Raw genomic sequence first — 21,629 nt, 5'->3', positions numbered from 1 at the left:
CATGATCAATATTAGACATACTTAAATATATAAACAGAAACATAAGTTCCAGCTCTCCAAAATGATGAGCTAGATTCAAGCCAACTCGTCCTATGAAAACTGCTAAAAGCACTAGATGAAATATAAAAAACAAATTATTAAAAGTCACTAAGAGATAACAAGATAGTAAGGAATTACCCAGTTAAAACTGTAAGAGAAAATCAGGAGTCTAGAGCAAGTTAGCATTGGAGCTGCTTTTGACCTGAGGGAAAATATAAATTTTTGTCTGACAGTATCACAGGGTATGGGAAACATAATTCAAAGCACAGAACCTACATAAAATGATGAGTTTAGTAAGATGGTAACCTGTAACCCTGAAGGGCAACACTCTCAGGGTAACAGTCATCTGTAAGTAAGCCAGGCCCTGGAGTCCTGTAACCAAGGTTTGCATTGTCTCATGGTCCTGGGAATTGCAAACCTTGGATTAAGGTGGCACTTTGCCTGACCTCAGGCAACTATAGAACAAAGCTTAAAAAAATTAAAAGTCAGAAAACACAAAAAGAATAAGTAAGATACATAGAAGATAAAGTGAGAGAGGACAGAATTGAGTAGAGACAGTATTTGAAGAGGTAACAGTTGAAAATGTTCTCAAACCTATGAAAGATGCCCATCTCTAGATTCAAAAATCACAAAGAACAAACAAACAACAGAGGATATCAGTAAGGCCAGTCATACACTGGTCTTATGAAGAGATACACCATCTGGTGAGCTGCCCCACCTGATCTCGTGCCATTTCTTCTCCTGCCTCTCCTTCCTTCCCCTTCCCCCACCCTCTGCCATACACACACACACACACACACACACACACACACACACACTCCAGCCACAGTGAATTATGATGCAGCTACCTAATGCACACCATTTTGATCAGGCTTTTTTGGTTTAAAAAAGAAAACTCAGACCACATTTAAAAGAGGGGACAGGGATATTATATACATAGATGAGAAACAAAATTAAAATTGGAAAACCTCTTTCTGATCATGTCATATCACAGGCTTCTCGCCAGCATTTAGACTGGATGTGGCTGCCCAAAAGGCATCTGCTGCCCAAAGGGACCTTCCCAAAAGGCAATCGGTCATCTGTAGCCTGAGAAACAGTAGATTAAAGACACATGACCACCTTAAAGGACTGAGGACATAGCAGTGATGGTGATTAAGATCAACAGTATATGTACAGGTAATGTGGCAAAAAGCATGTTGGTCAATATGACAGATTGGCTGCAATGACAATCAAAAATAAATATACATACATACATACATACATACATAACATACACCTGTACTAAAACTAATTTCTTAGTTTGATAAAAATGTATCACATAAGATGTTAATATCAGGAAAAGATGGGTGAGGGAAACTCTTTGCAGTATCTTTGTATGTCTTCTGTAAATCTAAAGTTATTTCTAAAGGAAAATTATTACAAGAAAAATTATTATCAGTAAAATTATTCAAAATAAAAAATGGAAAAACTAAAAATACCTAGTCATTTTTTCCTTTGGTAGTTTCCCCCACTACCAAAATGCAGACCATTCCAAAGGAACTTTTCATAAGCTGAAACAGCGTAAAGCGAAGAAGCAAGTTACCTTAGGAGAACTCTAGCTAATAGATGCACAAAACAGACTGAGACAAAGCACAGATATGCACAGGAACGGTTCAAAGCCATGGCCACCTGATGCTGAGATGCTGACTATGGTTCCCGAGAAGGAACTTGGTGGGGCCACTTTCGCTGCTCATGGTTGGCTCCCTTCAAAACAAACGCTGAATGCTATTTTTGCTTTTTGCCATTTTTCATTAAAGCAAAAATCCTCTTCAGATTTCTTTCAGTTATTGAAAACAGGTACTAACGTGGGTCTTTCATAAAAGTGAAGTGGCATAAAGCAAATTTTCCAAAAGTGGAGAATTACCTGTATTCATACCTTAATTATATCACAGGGTGCTTTCATGCACCTAGATAATTTTTTAAGCATTACTCTCTCATATTTCAAAAATTTCAGGTTTTATCCTGCTTTTAAAAATTCTAATTCATTTTTACTAGTTATTACTGCTTTAACTGATAATTATAGAGAAAAACGAGAACAACTTAAATATTTCATACTGAGAAACAATATGAAAAAAATTGTGATTTAGATAAGAAATAATATGAATTGATAGAAATAGGTTGGTGGCAGAGGGTATAGCTCAAGTGGCAGAGCGCATGCGTAGCATATACAAGGTCCTGGGTTCAATCCCCAGTACCTCCTCCAAAAATAAATAAGTAAATAAACATAATTACATCCCCCCTAAAAAATAAAATAACAAAAGTAAAATTTTAAAAAAAAGAAAGAAGGAGCTTAGGAGTAAAACCTAAGCTTTCTACTCCATTTAGCCTGTTTCTGAGTTCAGGCAGCCAAGAGCTGGGTCAGTGAGGAACACCTATAGTTAAAAATGCACAGGTGTCATGGACTTAGGGGAAGAATTTCTGTTATTCTCATTTGTACACTTTTTAATTTTTCTCTAAGGAAGTGTTAAAATGAATGAAAACCGTAAGAGACAAGGAACTAGAATTTCTCAAGGCATGGTTTTTTGAGTTTTTCCATTCAAACATTTTCTAATTAATTTAAAGCCAATTGTGGTTGCCTCTCTAACGTGGTTTGGTTCACTTTTTTGGTGTTTGTATTGTATTTTTTAAAAAGGCAGAAAAAAATGAAATTACAGAAGATAGTCGAAGTTTAAAATTCACCTGAATAGACTTACCAGATAATTTATTCAAAATAATTCCATTCTATATCTGATCTAGGAAAAAAAAACATGAAGGTAAGGATAAACACTTGCTTTAATTTGAATCTTTCATCAAAAACTTCTCTCATTCTCGAAGTCCTGATATTTCTTCTTTCTGTATTAGCACCTTTTCACTGACACTTCATTCTTTTTTTCTTTTTTAAATAACTGAGTGGAATTTTCATTGTGGATAGCTGGCAGATATCAGTTTCTAGAATCTAAGATGTAATCCCTTTGTGCTTCATTGGTTTTAGATGGCCTGCAAGGATGCAACCATAAAGACTCTCCAGTTGACGAGGACACTGTGGAGGACAAAACTAAGTAAAGGGCACCTTTACGTATCTACCCAGGTATCTTCAAAACAGTCTTATCCCAAGCTGCGCTTCTGATAGTTACTATAACACAGAGACAACAATGAGGCTGTCATTTCCACCCTTAGGACAAAGATAAGAAAAACTTCTAATTTCAACATAAAGGCTAGATTAGTCATTTTGTTAATTTAAGCCACTTGCCTATGTGTTAACACCGATGACAGTAAGTTGTGATGGCAGTTTCATGTGAAAATCTGTTGAAGTCATTTGAGCACCTGATATTTCATTACAATTCCCAGATTTCCCCCTGAAGTTGAGGATGGGTTTCTGCTCTGTCCTCTTGTCTGGCAATGGAGTAAACACCACAGCATGGAGTTATTGCTTACAAGCTGTCCATGGTGGAAAAAAAAAAAAAAACTGTTCAAAAAAAGGAGGTATGATCTTAAAACTATCACTTTTATATAAGATCTCAAAGGGAACTAGACTCTGCAGATTTGAAACCATACGTATCCCAATTCCCAGTGTCATATTTAAAAATCTTTCACCTCCCTTATACTGTATTTTTTAAAATTCTTTTTAATGGAGGTACTGGGGATTGAACCCAGGACCTCATGCATGCTAAGTATGTGCTCTACCACCGAGCTATTCTCACCCCCCAAACTGTACTTGTATTCTAAGAAAATATATTATCATGATAAGAGAACACAGAGCAGGTCAGTTATTTTCAAGGACAAATATGGCAAACACTGTTGGCTGTCAATTGAGCAATTATTTCTTCCATCATTTTCTTCCTTGCTGGCAGAGCCTGCCTATATTTCAAAAGCTAAAAGTGCCAGAAAGTCCTCCTTCTAGCCTCCCTTACAGCAATCACATGGGCCTAGGAGAGCTAAAGCTGGCAGGCAGGCCTTTGGAAAAGGTTTTCTTTGCCAATAAAGAGATACGTACGGGAGGAAACTGCTTTTCTTTTTTACACAATACTTGGTGGTGCCTGCATGTGATCCCTGGAACTGCTGTAGCAATCTTACAACCCTGAGGAAAGAGACACCAATTTGCTGAAAATAACACTGAGAAAAGCCCCGCATCCCTGAAGCACTGGATCACTAAGCCCCGTACCAGTAACAAATAGCCTTGCCTCCAGACTTATTGTTGGATAATAGTTCTTTGTTTATGGCTTTAGTTTAAGCCATCTTTATCTGGGTATTGTTACTCGAGGGCCAAAGCATCCTAACTAATAGAGCTAGCAAATACCTGTTCACTCAACGCTATCCAGATCAGGAAGTTAGACTACTTAGCTGACTCTAGGCATTACCAGTGTCTCTGCTTTGTTCCCTACTGTTTCGTTCATGCTTTTCACTAAGGAGCAAACTCAATGTAATTTTCACCTCACATCTATGCTTCACAATAAAGTTTGTTTCTTCTGCAACTCAACATGACGGTCAAGGGGAAGGTACTTTTTGCTTCTCAAGTATGTTTTTCGGTTATGTCTGCTTTTAACAGCATCACAGATGTGTTACAATCTTTAGCTTGCACTTTTTTTACTATTCAAACCCTAATCCCATATTGAAGTCACAACTGATCTAAAATTTCCAGAGAGAAAAATGCTAAAGATAAAATAAGAATTTGCCTCTGGAGCGGGTCATCCACATACATCAGTAAGTGGAGGTGAGTGGTGAGCATCTTGAATGATGAATAACTGAATATACTAGCCTTCCCATCTATAAGGAACACAAAAAACTTAATTTCAACTTACAAAAAAGGAAAAAGAGACATAATGAATTATATACAGATGAGTTCAAAATCCTAGCTTATTATAGTTTATTTTTAAGAGACCTCACTTGTTTCTTACATGCTATGCTTAAAGAGACAAAGATCCTACTAAGATATTTCATGTAAACTCACAATAGGGGAAGAACCCTTAAGCAAGAGTTGATAAAACCTTTGTTGAATATTATACAGCAATGCAGCAAAATGAAAACTTAGCCAAACTAGTCAAGCAGGTAAAACTGACATGTGATTTATTAGGAGAAAACAGTTTTTTAAGAGGAAAAAGCCCACAGACCCTGAAAACTTCAGATCCTTCTCTTTGATGTAGTTTCCTTTATTGTTTTTCTGCTTATTACAAAAATATGCCCACTAAAAGGGAAAAAAATCAAAATTACAAATGTTGCTGAAAATCAATTAGAAACACAAAAGCAAATACTAGAAAAAATTTTTGTGAAAATATAGCACAAAGACTCAAAAAAAAAAAAAATTCATGATGCACTAAAATTACCAATACTTGGGAAACAAAAAAACAGAACTGGGGATACTCATTTTCAACCAAATGGCTATTTAAGCCAAACTGCTATGATGATCAAATTGCTTTCAACCAAAGTATATGCTACCCTATATTTTCAAACCATGGTCTCACTTATCTTTAGACCTTTGCATACAGTGTTCCCTTTGTACAGGGCACTCTTCTCTCCCCAACTCATCTGGCTGATTAATGAGGTACTGATAAGTACCTGAGAACTAAAACCTATTAAAATGAGTAATATGGGAACCTGATTTAAAAAAAAAAAAATCAAGATTTGTAGTTCCCTGTTTTAAAAGTCCTTGTTTAAACAATTTAAATATTTGACTTGTTATATCATTTGGTTTTATTACATCATTTTTAATATTTAGATAGGATAACAATTTATGTCAAATATGAATTAAACAGCTTTATAAGAAAATAAAATTCTGGTGACTATTAATTCTGTCTACATTCAAACTCACTACTCATAATTAAGAAGGTAAAGCAGTCCTAAAATGAAAGAGTTTTAAAACTGATATTCTATATAATAAGTTATTCACTACAGCACTGCTATAACTTCAAGATATTGGAAACAACTTACATGTCCATCAATGAGAGATGAGTAAAAATAATTATAGTACATACATACAGCAAAGTACTATGCAACAGTAAAAAAAACAAGGAACAATTAGGCAATAAAATAAAACATCCAGATTGGAAAGGAAGAAGTAAAACTATCTTTATTTGCAGATGATATGATCTTGTACATAGAAAATGCTAAGGGACACACTAATATAATTATCAAAACTAATAAATGAGTTCACTAATGTTGAAGCATAAAAGATCAATATATAATAATCAACAGTATTGCTGTACACTTGCAATGAATAATCTGAAAATGAAGTTAAGAAAATAATTCCAGTTATAACAGCATCAAAACGAATAAAATACTTGTAATAAGTGTAACAAAAGTATAAAACTTATGTTCTGAAAAGATAAAACATGGCTGAAATTTTAAAAGACCCAACAAATGAAAAGACATCTCACATTCATGAATCAGAATGTGTAATATTGTTAATATGGCCCTACTCCCCAGGTTGATCTATTAAGTCAACATAAAATCAATCAAAATTCCAGCTGGTTTCTTTGCAGAAATTGACTGCCTGATCCTAAAATTCATATGAAAATTCAAGAGACTCACAATAACCAAACAATCTTGAAAAAGAACAAAACTGGAGGACTCACACTTCTCGATTTCAAAACTTGCTACAAAGCTACAGTAACCAAGACTGTGTGGTACTAGCACGTGAACAGACATGACATATGGGTGAGTGGAAAAGAATTAAAGAGTGCAGCAATAAACTCTCACATTTAGGTCATCTGATTTCAGTAGGATGCCAAGACAATTCAATGAGGAATAAACAGTTGTCTCAAACAGTGCCGGGACAACTTGTTATCCAAAGAAGGAAATTGGACTCCTTTCTCACTCCACATACAAAAATTAACTCAAAAGGTAAACACTAAAACTATAAAACTCTTAGAAGAAAACACAGGTGTAAATCTTCATGACCTTCAACTAGACAATGGTACATGACACCAAAGCACAAGCCACAAAATAAAACATTTATAAAATGGACTTCATCAAAATTAAAAACTTACGTGCTTCAAGGAAAATCATCAAAAAAGTGAAAAGACAATCCACAGAATGGAATTAAACACTTGCAAATATTTGTATCTAAAATATATAAAGAACTCTTAACAATATAAAGACAATTCAATTTAAAAATAGGAAATATGCAAAAATACATTTATTTTTAAATATATATACAAATGGTTAGTAAGTACATAAAAAGATGCTCAACATCATTAGCCGTCAAGGAAATCCAAATCAAAACCAAAATGAGTTACCACTTTATATAAGATAATAACAACTGTTGATGAGGATGCAAAGAAATTGGAACTCTCTCCTGGTAGGACTTAAAACGGTCCAGCTGCTATGCGAAACAGCTGGCCACCTCCTCAAAGTGTTAAACACAGTTACCATATGACCCAGAAATTCCACTCCTCGGTGTGTACCTTAGAGAACTGAAAACATCTATCCAAACAAAAACTTGCACAAGAACGTTTATAATAGCATTACTCACAATAGCCAACAAATGGAAATAACCAAATGCCCATCAAAGATGAATAGATTTTAAAAAGAGGGATGTAGCCATACAATGAATACTATTCAGACATTAAAAGAAATGGAATATTAATACATGCTACAACATGGATGAATCTTTAAAACATATGTTAAGTGAAAGAAGCCATTCACAAAGGATCACATATTGATTACATGATTCCATGTAAATGAAAAGTACAAAATAGACAAATCTAAGGAGACATAAAGTAGAATATATCTATTACCTTATCAAATTAAATTGTTTTTTAAAACAACTATGTTGTTCCTATGTTTATATGTGCTATGTCTTCCTAAATCCTAAACTAATTCTTCTAAAATATTTTTTAAAGCACTTGAAAGCACAAAAGCATGCTATGAATCAAAGATGAAAGGTATGAATCAAAGAGGAAAGACTTGGAATTTTTTTCCTTCTTTTCTTTTTTTTGGGGGTGGGGTGGGGGTGGCAATTAGGTTTATTTATTTAGTTTTAGAGGAGGTATAGGAGATTGAACCCAGGACCTCCTCAGCACACACTCTACCATTTGAGCTACACCCTCCCCTATGACCTGGAATTTTGAAACAGCTAAGGAAAACTCATAAACCTTAAAGGCAGAAAACCAATTTGTCTTTCAAATGACCAAAATTCCCTTCAAGGTAAATTCCAGCCTCCTTTTGAAATGAAAATTATGGTCAAGAATTTAACTTTAATTCACAAAATATCTGTATATTTTATAAAGGCAATCATCAATGTAAAGCTTAAACGTGCTGGATTTTATATTACAGTAAATAATTTTAAACTAAATGCAACAAATACTTAAAATATTTCTTGGAATAACAGAAATAGCATAACTTGGAGTCAGACACAAGGTTTGAATCTTAGTCTGCTATTTACCATCTAGGTGATCATGAACAATTTACTTGGTCCCTGTGAGCCTCAGTTCCCCTTCCGGTTAAATCAGGAATTATAATACCTACTTTAGTATGAAAAGAAAGGTTTTAACTATTTACGTAGTGGGAAGATAGGGGGAATAGTGCTTGGATGATTTCACTAAATCTATCTAAACTGCTTGAATTATTTTTTTACAATCTGTAAATAATTTTAAAACACATTGAAGATTTAAAAATTTAAAAATCTACATTATGGGGTTCTTTTGGAGAAATTTTTGTAAGACATCTACACATGAGAGACTCTCAGTTAAAAATAAATTTTCTCACTCCTTCCAAAGCCTTTTCATCTTCTTGAATTCAGGTGAACAAACCGTGGAAGAAGCAAAGTTAAACATTTATTTTTCTGAAGGCTATAGTTATCAAGAAAGAGATACCCAAGGGCAATAAAACTAATTTTTAAACCACTTTCCTCAAAACATACCAAAGAATTTAATCAAAAAAGAAAAAATTTCCACGTTTACTGATTCTAATCACTTTATTCTAACACTTTCAAGTTTTTGCTGTTGTTGTTCTTGCAATACAAAATGATACTAAGAAGTGAAAAGGAATTTTAGTACCTTTAATCATTTGACCAACAAGACAAATTCAGGATTCAGTCCAGAGAAACAGTTTTCACTGAAAAACACAATACAAATACAAATAATGACTATCATTCATCTAGCAAAAAAAAAGGTAAGCTCCATCTTGTTTGCTTTGACAGTGCACTGAACAGACGAATGCAATTTAGTTGACGTAGTTTAATATGACTTCACAGAATATTGTTGAGAATTAAAACATTCTCTTCCATATTCTAATAGGTGAATAAAGTGAATGTGAGGAAGAAAGTCGCTTTGCACGTGAAAAGGGTGCCATGTTAAAATCACCAAAATACACCAGGACCCCTAAAGCTAGTAATGTGGCCTTTGATAGCCTGCCTTAAAAACTGAGTCTTTAGACTTTTACAAGCATTTAACTTACAGGAGTGTATATAACTTTAGCATTTCTCATCAAGTGTCTCTAAGCACATAATTAAACTCTCATGTCCCTTAAAGTTTACAAATCCTATTCTGGACCATTAATACATATATTACTGAAAAAGAATTTCCTTCAGTTTATACTATTTCAAGAACATGTTTCTGAAATGGGGAAGCACAGTCAGGAAATTCTATAAAGATACAATGATTTACGGAACTATTTCATCTCACCCTCACTGATTGGTTGGATGGGACAAAATTAAAAACTTAAAAGTGTAAAAGCCAATAGGTAAGGGGTTCCCCAGCTCCCAGGCTTTTCCCTTTCCAGTCTCTGCAAGCCATCTCAAAACTCCAACTCCGGATGACATGAGTTCTTAGCAGTCCCCGCGGATACAGCCCTCCAACCACTGCTTCTCCTGGTGGCCCGAAGACAGCCAGGCGCAGGGGTGGCAGGACGGCCGCCCCGCCCGAGGGCGCGCGGGCGCAAAGGAGAGACACCCGTGACTCACTCGCTCCGGGCCCGCCGCCAGACCGCACCACCTTCACCCGCGTGTGGTCCCGGGACCGAGCTCTCAGCGCCCCCAAGAGGTGGCAAGCCCCCTCCCAAGGCAGGCCCCCTCCTCCGGCAGGCCCCCTCCCCCGGCAAGCCCCCTCCCCCAGCGAGGCGGAGGCCGCTCGCAGACCTGAAGTATCCTCGGCTCACGGAAGATCCCAGCAGCATGCGAGGCCATCGCCCCGCCCCCTGCCCCGCGAGCATGCGCACCAGGCCCGCCCGCGCCTGCGCGCCCCCGAGCGACCCCGCCGGCACGCGCCGCCGCCGGGGAGGCCGGGCGAGGCCGCGGCGGAGGCGGAGGCCCGGCTCCCTGGGCGGCGCGCGCCCCCCCCCCGCCATTCACAGGCGACGTTGGCCCGCGGCCCCCAAAGTCCGCCCTCCCCGTTAGGCAGCGAGCGCCCGAGGGGAGGGGACGGCAGAAAGGCAGGAAGCCGCGGCTTAAAAGGGCAGCCCGCGCCGGGCCCTTCCTCCCTCCGTCTGTCCCCGAGCCTGCGAGAGCGCCTCTCCTCCACGGCCTCCGCCCCGCCGCCATGTACCGCTGCCTGGGTGAAGCACTGCTGCTGTCCCGAGTCGGGCCCGCCGCCCTGGGCTCTGCGGCGGCCGACTCGGCCGCGCTGCTCGGCCGGGCCCGCGGGCAGCCCGCCACCGCCGCCGCTGCCGCTCCGCAGCCGGGGCTCGCGCCGCCCACCCGGCGACACTACAGCGACGCGGCGGCGGACCGCGAGGACGACCCCAACTTCTTCAAGATGGTGGAGGGCTTCTTCGATCGCGGCGCCAGCATCGTGGAGGACAAGCTGGTGGAGGATCTCAGGACCCGGGAGAGCGAGGAGCAGAAGCGGAACCGGGTGCGTGGCATCCTGCGGATCATCAAGCCCTGCAACCATGTGCTGAGCCTGTCCTTCCCCATCCGGCGCGACGACGGCTCCTGGGAGGTCATCGAGGGCTACCGGGCCCAGCACAGCCAGCACCGCACGCCCTGCAAGGGAGGTGAGCGCCCGCCCGAGCCCCCGCGGCCCTGCCCCGCCCAGGCCGGCCTCCTGCCTCCCGAGGCCACGGCTCAGCCCAGCAGGGCTGGCACTGTCTCCCGCCCACGCTTTCCACCCCTGGCCTCAGTCTCAGATGTGTCAGGCGCGGGTGAATCGTGATTTTTCCACCCATGTCACCACCATGTAGTTGGTCGCATCTCCTTCCCCCATGAGCCATCTCCCCGGCTTTTGCATGTTGATGCTGTATGCAGAAGAGGCACTGCACCGCTCTTTTGATCCTAGCGTATGTCACAAACAGGGTGGGTCCTGACGAAGAGCCTTTGTAGAAAAGGAAATGACCGGCTCATCTGATTGTGCCTCTGCAAGATTTTGTGGGCTTGTGTGACTCAGGAGAATGCAAACCATGAAATTTTTGTCACTCTTTCTACAGCAGTGGCAGATGATACAGGAACATACAAAGTGAACTGCCTTCTAGGTTTGAAATTTAGACAGTGTTACTAACCAAATGAATTTGTTCATTTATACGTTGATATTTAAATTATTTTTCTACCCTGACAGTTTCAGTTTTGCACACACGTGAAAAAGGTTAATACGTGAACAATGTAACCTCACAAACACCGGGCGTCGTGACATTAAATCTAAAGGGTGTAGACAGCAAGACCGCCCGGCAGCCAATGGAATGAAATAGCTCTGGGGGTGTGTACTGGTCCTGGCTAGGACCAGATTTGAGCTTGAGGAAAAGTGCTTGAAGAAAGGAGTTAAGTAGGTTAAAATTCGATAGTCACCAAGTTATCCTGTAGTTTAAATTTTTGAATGTCTGTAGATTTGGCTTCTTCTGCAGTCATATGGCTTTCTTTGAGCAAATAAAAGCTTTTTTTCCTTTTTTTTTAACCCAGTAAACCGCACAATACATCTTTAAAGGTGTTTAAAAGTGACATAGAAAAGCTACTTTTTTCCTATTAAAATTATGTCGAATAAAGGACAAGGGAAGGTAAAAGCCTTGCTGGAGGTTGCTTGGCTAATGAGTACTGAGAATGTTGGGCTAGACCCTTTGTCTCAATAAATTTGGTCCAGTGTTCTATTATATTAGCTGATTTCTAAGAATGATTTTTAGAAATCTCTCTACCAGAAAAATTTGAGCTCTGCTGGTATTCCTAATCCAGGAACAAAGGTTGTTTCAAACTGCTTAATAATTTACTTCTACTACTTGCTAAATTTGCATTGACCCCACCCACCACTAGGACTTAACCTTCAAAGCTTTATTACCCTTTAGCTCTCAGTTTCCTCTTTTAACACCGACTTTTGAACCACTTTGAGCTCTACTTTCCCTTTCCAGCTGCAGTATTACATAAAACATCACCTTCCCTCTTCCTACCCACTCCCTTGTTCTCTAAACCAAGAATACAAGTTCAGGCTCCCAAGAAAAGCAAACAAAGATGTTAGGAGAAGTGGCAAAGTTAGCAAATACTAAATTGCAATGTTTCTTTGAAATGGACATCAAGTTGGCAGTATTTTCCAGTTGCTTAAAATATATGCAACTAAACCAGTATATTTGTTTTTCTGCAGGGTCTGGTTTCCTTGAAGTCCTTTATATTCTTCTGTTTATATGCCAAGCCCTCTCCTATCTTTATGAGTCACAACTCCACAGACGCACAAAAGTTTGCCATAGTTTGTCAGTCCTCTTCCTCTTCCTCTTGTTGGCACAGCAGTTTTATACCAAAATATTAATAAACCTAGCAACAAATTGCATCAGCCAAAGCACTGTTATTGTAGCACTTGCTCTTACTAGAACGTAAGATACAATTCTCTGTTCTATTCATCCCATTTACAAGAAGGCATGCTGTTGAAAGCATTATTAATTCCCAGCATATAAACAGAAACTGAATTGCAACTAATAGTAGCAAGCATTGCAAGATAATTTAACATGAAAGAAAATCAGCCTCTGTAAAGTGGTAAATTTATTATCTTAAGGAATTTGAAAGACTATAGAGAGAACAGGATTGGGAAGGATTATATAGCTATGAAAGCTTTCCAGGATATTTGAGTGCTTAAGGTAATAAACAGGATACTGATAGATGATGAACAAAGTTGGGGTACTCTAGACATCCATGCTTTGATTTCATGACACTCTGGGATCTTCCTACCCATTTATCAACCCCTTGTCTGATTGCAGAATGTATACTCCATGAAGGACTTGTTTTCAGTGGGTTTTTTCTTCTAATTAAACAGTATAAGAAAGTTGTTCTTGGTTTCACTCTGGTTTTAGTAATACTGCGTATATTAGGTGATTGAGATTTTTTAAATGCTTTGGATAATCCTCACTAACATGAGTCCTTCCTTCCTGTGCATACTTTAGCACCCTTCCCTCCCTGTCCTGACCCGGCTCAACTGCCTTCTCTACAAGCTGTTCCCTGGGGAAAAAAACAAAACACCTTATCTGCTCCCCTTCATCCTTTCCCCAACCCTCAGCTTTCTGGTCTTTCCTCAGGAGCGACCTTATACCTGAGTTTTCCAAAATAAAGTTCGCAGGTTGAAGTAAAACAGCAGTCTAACTTAAAATCTCTGTAAGGGGAACAGGTGGTTTTAAGACCTGAGGGTGGCCGATGTGTACTTTGTACCAAGTAAATATTTAATAATAAACAGTTTATCTGCTTCTCTTTTCCAACATACCATATTTAACTGAAGCCGTAGGCTTCCATCTATTAAGGATTTGCAAAAGAGTGTGCTCCAGCCTCTGAAGGGAAGTTTTAAGAGAGGCTTTAAAATTATTTTCAGCAAAGATGAACTTTGTGGAAATTTGTGCTTTGAGAAGATTTTTTCAGACATTGTAAGTAATTGTTCCTGTTAACTTTCCCCGAATAAAATCTCTGTGTTTTATTGGCCAGGGTTCTACCTGTGATTAATCTTTTTAGAAGGAAATTTATTATTTAAAAGTCAATTTGGGGGAAAAGTAGAGAGATTGATGGTTCCAATTCATTGATGTGGGAGTCAATTTACTTTCCCTTCCAGCCTGTCCTCCCTTCCCCCACCCCCACCTCCAGTCTTCAGGTTAAAACTTACTGAGTCCAAACTCAGTGACAGATTCTTCCTCTTATCTTAGAACTTTCTCAGATTATCATTTAAATAAAGTTGATGGAATCCTCAGATGCATTGACCTAAAGCTTTTATTTAACTACAGATATCAGGACCATTGTTAACCCATTGACTTGTTTTTTAAGAGCCAAAATGCAAAAAAGAAACCGTAGGAGGTAGATGGTCTTTGTTGTCATCTTTGGGTGGCAGGATGCCTGGGTGGGGGCAGGGGAGGCAGCTAAGGATTGGAGTCAGTGCAATACTGAAATCCTCCTGGGCCTCTGGGATCTGATTCTGTGGTAGATGGTAGTGCCTTGGGGAAAACTGTAGAAAGTACTGATACAGTTGGGGCATCCTTTACTTTCACTGGAAAAAAAAATACTTCTGACGTATTTGCCGAATTTGACAACCATCAAAACATAGGTGACTTTGAATAAATTCACACTTTCTATTTTTAAAGTGTGAGTTGTATCTGCATCTGCTACCACAAGGTAAATGTAGCCTTTGTATTTAAATTTAAGATTCGACTCCATCTGAAAGTTCAGTTAAAAGACAGATAATTTCTTCTACTCTAGCCTTTAGCCCTGAGGTGGTGGTGGTGGTTTCGCACTTTTTAGTTTAATGTGAATTGTGTTGCCATTATAAAGGCCTTTTTGTTTTTAAGAAGCCAAATGCCTCTACCCCCTTCCCTTCTCCAAATATACTAGGGAATGAAGAGCTAGGATAATGATGGAGACCTAGACGTCAGATTATTGTTCAGTCTTCCCATCACTTTGTGTGAATCCATCTAGATAGTTTGCTTTGGCAGTAAAAACCCATACGCAGGAAGACTAAACACTTGCTGCTCACTCATTATGCAGAGTACACTTTGCAGGAATTGGGGCGTCAAAAATTGGAGGACAAGCACCAGTGTGTATCAAACTCCAGTAAAACTGACAGTGTTTAATAAGAAATGAACGTTGAACACAAACTTTTTGACTTACAGGGGGAAGAAATTGTATTTAGCACTGTTGGCAATAACTTAGATTGCTTGGGAAAATTGTTTCTTTTTGTTTCAATTATGTTAAAGATACTCAGGGTTCTGCCAGGAACCAATAAAGACTGAAATATTAACTTTGGGATGTTGAAAAATTACTGGGCTCTGGACATGACACTCCTTTGTTTTCTATTTTGCATAATAATTAGGTTTTTATAATACAAATAATAAAGGAAAAGTCCTCTAATATCACTTTAATGAAGCACATTGATTCATAAATGGCCTATAACTGCTCTACCCAGCAATCCCTTGTTAAAATACATACGTATGACTCGGGTATTCAAATAATAATGAAAGTTGTAAGTATGACTCGAATACTCAAATAATAATGAAAGTTGTAGAGTGAAAAATGAAGCAGCTCTACCCCAAGTCCTTCCCTACAAGGTAACCATGAACAGTGTTAGGTCCAAAGCTGTTACCGAAAACTAACCCAGCTATCCAGATGAATCAGTGTTCCCCTTTTCCAGAGGCAGAAATTAATGCAGATTGTTCTCTATCCAGACTGAAGTGTTAATGTATGAATTACGACTGGTAAAGGCAGGAAGGGTTTTATGAAGGGCAAGAAGACAACCTGGGAGAGGGCTGCTCATAGCACCTTTAGGTACCTTTCACAATGGCAGCTGTACCTAGGAGAGTATGCCTTCGCAAAGGTCAACTGGCAAAGCAGGGGAGAGCAGTAATAGATAACATTTATTGAGCTCTATGTGTACACCAAACATTTCCAAGAGCTTTTCCTGCATCACTCCTTTGATTTCCTTAGAACAACCTCATGAAATGCACTGTTGATCCAGATTTTCAAATGCAGATCCTAAGGCTGAAGAGTAAGCCCCCCCTCCCCCTGGCAGGATTACACAACAGTGTGTAGCAGGGTTGGGTTCAGGCTCCAGCCATCTGATCCAGCTCCCCATTTCTTAGTCATTATTGTCTGGATTCATTTGTGTAAAAAGTTACAAGTTGTATCTTGGGGTAAGTACTGATTGAGAACCATGTTATGCCCTCAACACAATGATTCCTAAAACTTTGGATCATTTGAGATTTGTTAAAAGCTATGAAAAGACCTACCTCCTTCCTAGAAAAGAAATGCATTCATCAGTGATGTCTTTACCAGTCCATTTGTTATAATTATTTAGGCAGCAAAAGAACATTTTAAAAGGGAGTTTTCCATTGAAAGAGGTTTGAAGAGCTTTGGTGTTTAAGCAGTTTAGTGTGTCAGCCAGAACAACTCATTTCTCTGCCAGAGTGTTATTACATATATCTTTGAGGGTCTTCAGTGCAACAGTTTTTAACTGGCTTTCTTCTAGGTGCCTTTTCATAAGAACTAAAAAGTCTTTGTCATGAATTGCTATTATTTCTCTTGATTGTTCTTGGAGAATTTCTGTCAGACCTTCAAATTTTTCTGAATTGCTCCTTGGCTAGAGGGAAACTGAAAGATAGCACAAATGAAAATTTAAAAGATTGATTTTCCTTTCCTGGAACCAGTCAATAAGTGACACAGTTGAAAGCACACTGGACAATGTGTTGCTGCAATAGGAGTTCAAAGAAGATGCCAGGGAAAGGCAGTGTTGATCTGAAAGTAGGGAAGCCTGGAGAAGGGTTAGAAAGGGGAAAGGTCATTTCAGATAAAGAGAAGTAGGGAGGGTGGCTTCAGCCCAGGCAGGAGGCAGGACTCTGTGGTAGGGTCATGGGGACAGCCTGTGTGTTTGTAAATAGTGGAAAGTAAGGCTTTATGGCATAATAAATATTTATTTGGTCTCTGTCCGCAGTTCCTAGTACAGAGCTCCTAAAATCTGTATAATTTCCTGAGTGATAGGGGTGCTGGGAGCAACCGTTTGTTCTGCTATTAGGCCTTTGAATCCAGTTGCTGACACAGAGCTCCTGAAACTCTTGTCATTTACTGAGTTATGGGGGATGGTAGGAGCGTCCTACACAGAGTTCCTAAATCCCTTGGAATTTCCTGGGTGGTAAGATCACCTTTTGTTTTAATGAGGCATCTCTTGATGGGCTCCTGGATGGCTTCACGATCCTTCAACAGGTAGGATGTGTGGAATGAGGATGAGTCAAAGATAACTCAGATTTTGAGCCTGAGACACTGGTAGAAAAACTGATGGTATAAGGGACAGAAAAGTGTTATTAGGAAAGACGATTAGAAAGGTAATCTGGGGTAAAATGATCCTTAGGAAAAATGAAAATACAGGCATATATTTTTCTCAGTCTTACCCTTGGAAAGTAGCCTGTCCCTACCATGTCTGTCCCTACCATGTCTCCAATAGCCCTATAATTTTCCTCTCAAGATCCTTCTCACATGCCACCTAGACTTGTAAGTAATTTCTATGAAACTGGGTATCTAAAATTTTGCGTCTTTACCCCTTTGAAACATTTATTGTTGTCTTTTACTGAATGTTATCAACTTTATATTCACCAGTTTTACTAGCATTATTTCCAAGACCTGTTAGGTTGAAGATCTAAGTTTACTGTTAGTCATTGTTAGAATAAGGAATCTATAAAAAAAATTAACAGAATCCCCCTTTTAATGCATATTCTTTCTTCTCTCCATTGGGCAGTAGGCTATATACTTAAACACAAAACAAAGCTATACGTTCTGTAGGTATGTATGTACATAAATGAAGGGAAATGACTTGAAAGGCTATATATATATAAAAGTTGCTAAGGATGGTCACCCCTAAGGACTGGGGTCACAAGTGGTAATCAGAAGACTTCGGTTTTTCCTATATTTGAATTTTGATGAAAACATATGCATGGGAGTTAACATAATTTTGAAATTTTAGTGGAAAGAAGAAATACCTTCGATTTCATTTTTTCCCCCAACATTAGCTAAACGTTTGCTTTCCAGAAAGCTTAAGGTTGTCTTCTCAAAACCCTTAAAATAAATATTTTGATAATGGGTGAAAACTATTTGCTCCTTGCCTTCTTACACAGAACGGTACATGGATACTGTCAAAAGCTATTAAAGTGTATGATTTTCCTGAGCTCCTGTACTAAATGCTTCTTCCCTGTGCTGAAGGCATTTTTAGAGTTCTGGGTCCATTTTGCCTTTCTGGAGATTCTATTTTTGTGGTAGGACTCTTGGTTATTAAGTAATAGTTTCTGGAAAGAGATAATACAGTTGGAAATTGAATTTCTAGTGAATAAGTCAAATCTTAGTAAAAGATCCACGTTCAGTTAAGTTTTAAAACCATTTGAATTTTCACAAATGTGTTTAGTTAATGATTCATCATAAAAAACAATGGTGACTTAGTCACTAAGGAGCTTTTTTGTATGTTTTTGGTTTTGAGTCAGCTAGCAAAAGGAAGAAAAATTCAAGCTACTCAGTTGTGGTTTTCACTGCATCTTTTCAAAGTAATTAGCTGGTGTGTTTTCTTCATCACCATAGTAACTTAGCCAGTTTTTCTTTTTAATTTTTTTCTCCTAGAAAAACTTTAGTGTACACCAATGTTAGGCTCTGAGGATAGCAAGGAAAGTTTTGGAGAATTAAGAGGGAATGCTTTCTGCTGTGTGTAGTTTGCAGATATCTGCATTTTATTAATGTTCTTTTGAAACATCTGGATACCAGTTAACTCAATGACTATAAAGCTAATTCCTCTTGAGAATCAAAGGTATGATGTCAAAGTTCTATCACAACCCTTCCTCCAACTTTACCAAGTTTGATAAACAATAAACATTGTCATGGGTGGTGCTTTTTTAGTTTCCTCTGATGAACTGAAAGCACAGATTACTCTGAGATACGGTCCTTCATTTAAACCCCGTTTCTAATGACATCAGTCCTGTGGTCCACATCTGTGGACCATCACCCACTTCCCTTTTTAGTGTAGCCAGCCATGGACTCCTGCTTTCCATTGAAAGCATCTACATCCGTGATTACGTGTCCTTCAAATACCCAATTGATCTCTTCCCAAACGCTAGTAATGCTGGGGCCAACATAGGCTATGTATTTCTATAATTAACTTTCTATGATAGAACTTTCGTTCCTTCCAGTTTCTATCCCTCTGCCCCTATCCAGTCGCCCTTGATCTTGCTTACCTTTATCCTTCTCTGCTGTGGGAAAGGTGGAAAGACTTGGTTTTATAAAAGTGAGAATATTCACACTGCATATAAGACCCTTCTTGTCTTAGTTTGATTTAAAATGTTTTAAGTTTTTCTGGTTTTCTTGTCTGTATGTATCTTTTTGGCTTTATTGGATGACTTTGTCTTCAAATTCACTATTCTTGAAATAGAGTAGGCATTCAAAAATGCTAGGTTTTCCCATTCTTTCAGAACTTTGAAGTACATGTCACATCATTTTGCCCTTCATGTACACCAATTGTGCTAATATCTCCTAATCCACTGAATTTACAAATTCGGTGGAGAGGATCATCTTTTTTGCGGTCATTCTTAGCGTTTGTTAAAATGGTTAAGAATTTTAAGGTAACAATGTGTTTTTATTAGTTGTCTTTGGTTTTCAGTCTCAAAGGAGGAAGAGTAACTAGCTTTCCTTTGGGTGTGGGTAATTCCTGTATTACTGGAGTTTACTTATTATCTCATATTTAGTGCAGAGTATTTTATTTACAGGTATTTGTTTTATTTATTCCCCTGTTAACAGTTTAGTAACTATACCAGTATATCTGCCAATTTCTAGAAGTAAAATTATTTATGTATCGCTAATTTCTTAGGAAGTTAAAATGAGAGCGTTACGTCTTCTTTAGCCCAAGCACCTCCTGCTTTCATTTCTGGGTCCCTCTCTGTCCCCACCCATATCTACTCCAAGGTTTATTCCCCAACTCATCTGCTACTCTCCTTATAGTGCTCCCTGCCTCAGTTCATTAGAAGTCTTCCTTGATTCATAGCCTGCAGAAAATGCCTGTAGAGTGAGAGGTAATTTATGTAACTACTTCTTTTCAGTATCCTGGACTCTCTAAATGGGTGTGGTTTGGAAAGAAAATTTCACTTTACAAGTAGGAATTCCTGAGTTCCCTCCAGTGGAAACATGTTTTTTGTTACAGTCACAGTTTCTGACTCATCAGTTTAGGATGTCTGCAATAAAATAGTCTTGTTTACATCGTTTTGTGGGAGGGGCCTGGTTTTTAATTAGCATTTATATCTAGAATGGTAGGATTGCTGTCTGATTTCAAGCTGTTTTTCCTTTCCCACTGAATGCATTAGTTATTAACACTGGCTAAGGGAAAGTAACTTTTCCCCCACTTAAGAAAGCAAGGAAAATTAGGATAACTTATTAACTACTTCCAGAGACTCTAAAAGAACAATAAAGAGGTGATAGGAGGAATACTGATTCTTGAGAGTGCACTATTTTACCACCCCTATGAATTTATCTTTGAGTAATCAAATCAAAGTTCAGTGAGCTGCTTGCTTAAAATCCTATACATTTAGAATTTTTAAAATAAATTTCTTTGTTTTTTGCCACTACTTTGTCATACTATAGTAGCAATGATAGTTAAGATTTGAAAAATTGTCCACATGCAGACACTACGCCACCTGCCTCGCACACATTGTCCCAAGCAATCTTGGCATGAAGCCTAAGAGTACTGTTAACACCTCCCCAGGTGAGCAAGTGCACATGTCCACAGCAGTTTCTGTTGGGCTGGATTCACTGGGTTAGGAGGTGCTGGACACTGCACCCCACCCAGATCCCTGGCCTAGCATAGTTTTCACTAAATAGTAAGCTTAAGTAATTCCTATTTACTCAGTAATAAGTAATAACTTGTTTAAACACATTTTAGTATTTAAACAATTTTTTAACTTAACCAAGGAAATGAAAGACCTGTACTCTGAAAACTTAAGACATTGTTGAAAGAAAGTGAAGATGCAAAGAAATGGAAAGATAATCCTGTGTTCACAAGTTGGAAGAATTCATAATATTAGATGTCCATACTGCCCAAAGCAATCAGTAAATTTAAAGCAATCCTTATCAAAATACCCATGACAGTTTTTCACAGAACTAGAACAAATAATCCTAAAATTAATCTGGAACCACAAAAGACCCTGAATAGCCAAAGCAATCTTGAGAAAAAAGAACAAAGCTGCAGGTATCGTGCCCCCGGACTTCAGACTGTACTGCAAAGCTACAGTAATCAAAACACAAAGTCCCACCACAAAAACAGACATAGATCAGTGGACCAGAATAGAGAGGCCAGAAGTGAACCCATGCACTTACAGTCAGTTAATCGATGACAAAGGAGGCAAGACTATACAGTTGGGAAAAGTTAGTAAATGGTTCATGGGACAACTAGACAGCTACATGTAAGAGAATGAAATGAGAACATTTTCTCACGCTATGCAGTTGCAGCCACTATGGAAAACAGTATGGAGGTTTCTCAAAAAAGTAAAAATAGAACTTACTGTATAATCTAGGAATTCTACTCCTGAGTATCTATCTGAAGAAAACAAAAATAACTAATTCAAAATGATACATTCACCCTAGTGTTTAGAGCAGCATTATTTACAGTAGCCAAGATTGTGGAAGCACTTGTGTCTATCAACAGATCAATGGATAAAGATATGATACGTATATATATACATTACAG

General features: G+C 38.6%; 2 protein-coding genes across 7 annotated transcripts in view; one reads left to right on the top strand and one right to left on the bottom strand.

Annotated features, from left to right (window-relative positions):
• SHLD2 (shieldin complex subunit 2) overlaps nt 1-10,217 on the bottom strand; it is a 77,111-nt gene extending 66,894 nt beyond the window's left edge. For 3 of the 6 annotated variants that reach the window (XM_032491616.1, XM_032491621.1, XM_032491620.1), the window contains exons 1-2: nt 10,130-10,217; nt 9,051-9,108 (exon numbers count right to left, since the gene is read on the bottom strand). The gene's annotated coding sequence lies outside the window, so the exon portion shown is untranslated. Of the gene's footprint in view, nt 1-2,771; nt 2,811-9,050; nt 9,109-9,955; nt 9,977-10,129 lie in introns of those variants that run through there. The other 3 variants (XM_032491618.1, XM_032491619.1, XM_032491617.1) reach the window with 3 other exon arrangements.
• Nucleotides 10,218-10,276: 59 nt separating this feature from the next.
• The window catches only part of GLUD1 (glutamate dehydrogenase 1), a 33,848-nt gene continuing 22,495 nt past the window's right edge, over nt 10,277-21,629 (top strand). Inside the window, exon 1 of the mRNA XM_032491631.1 lies at nt 10,277-10,986. Within this exon, the coding sequence (XP_032347522.1) occupies nt 10,530-10,986 (457 nt within the window). The 5' untranslated portion in view covers nt 10,277-10,529. The remainder of the gene's footprint in view (nt 10,987-21,629) is intronic.

Source organism: Camelus ferus, chromosome 11, assembly GCF_009834535.1.
Source record: "Camelus ferus isolate YT-003-E chromosome 11, BCGSAC_Cfer_1.0, whole genome shotgun sequence".
Lineage (NCBI taxonomy): Eukaryota > Metazoa > Chordata > Mammalia > Artiodactyla > Camelidae > Camelus > Camelus ferus.
The sequence above is the reverse complement of the archived record's forward strand: the minus strand, read 5'-3'. Positions and strand labels throughout refer to the sequence as shown.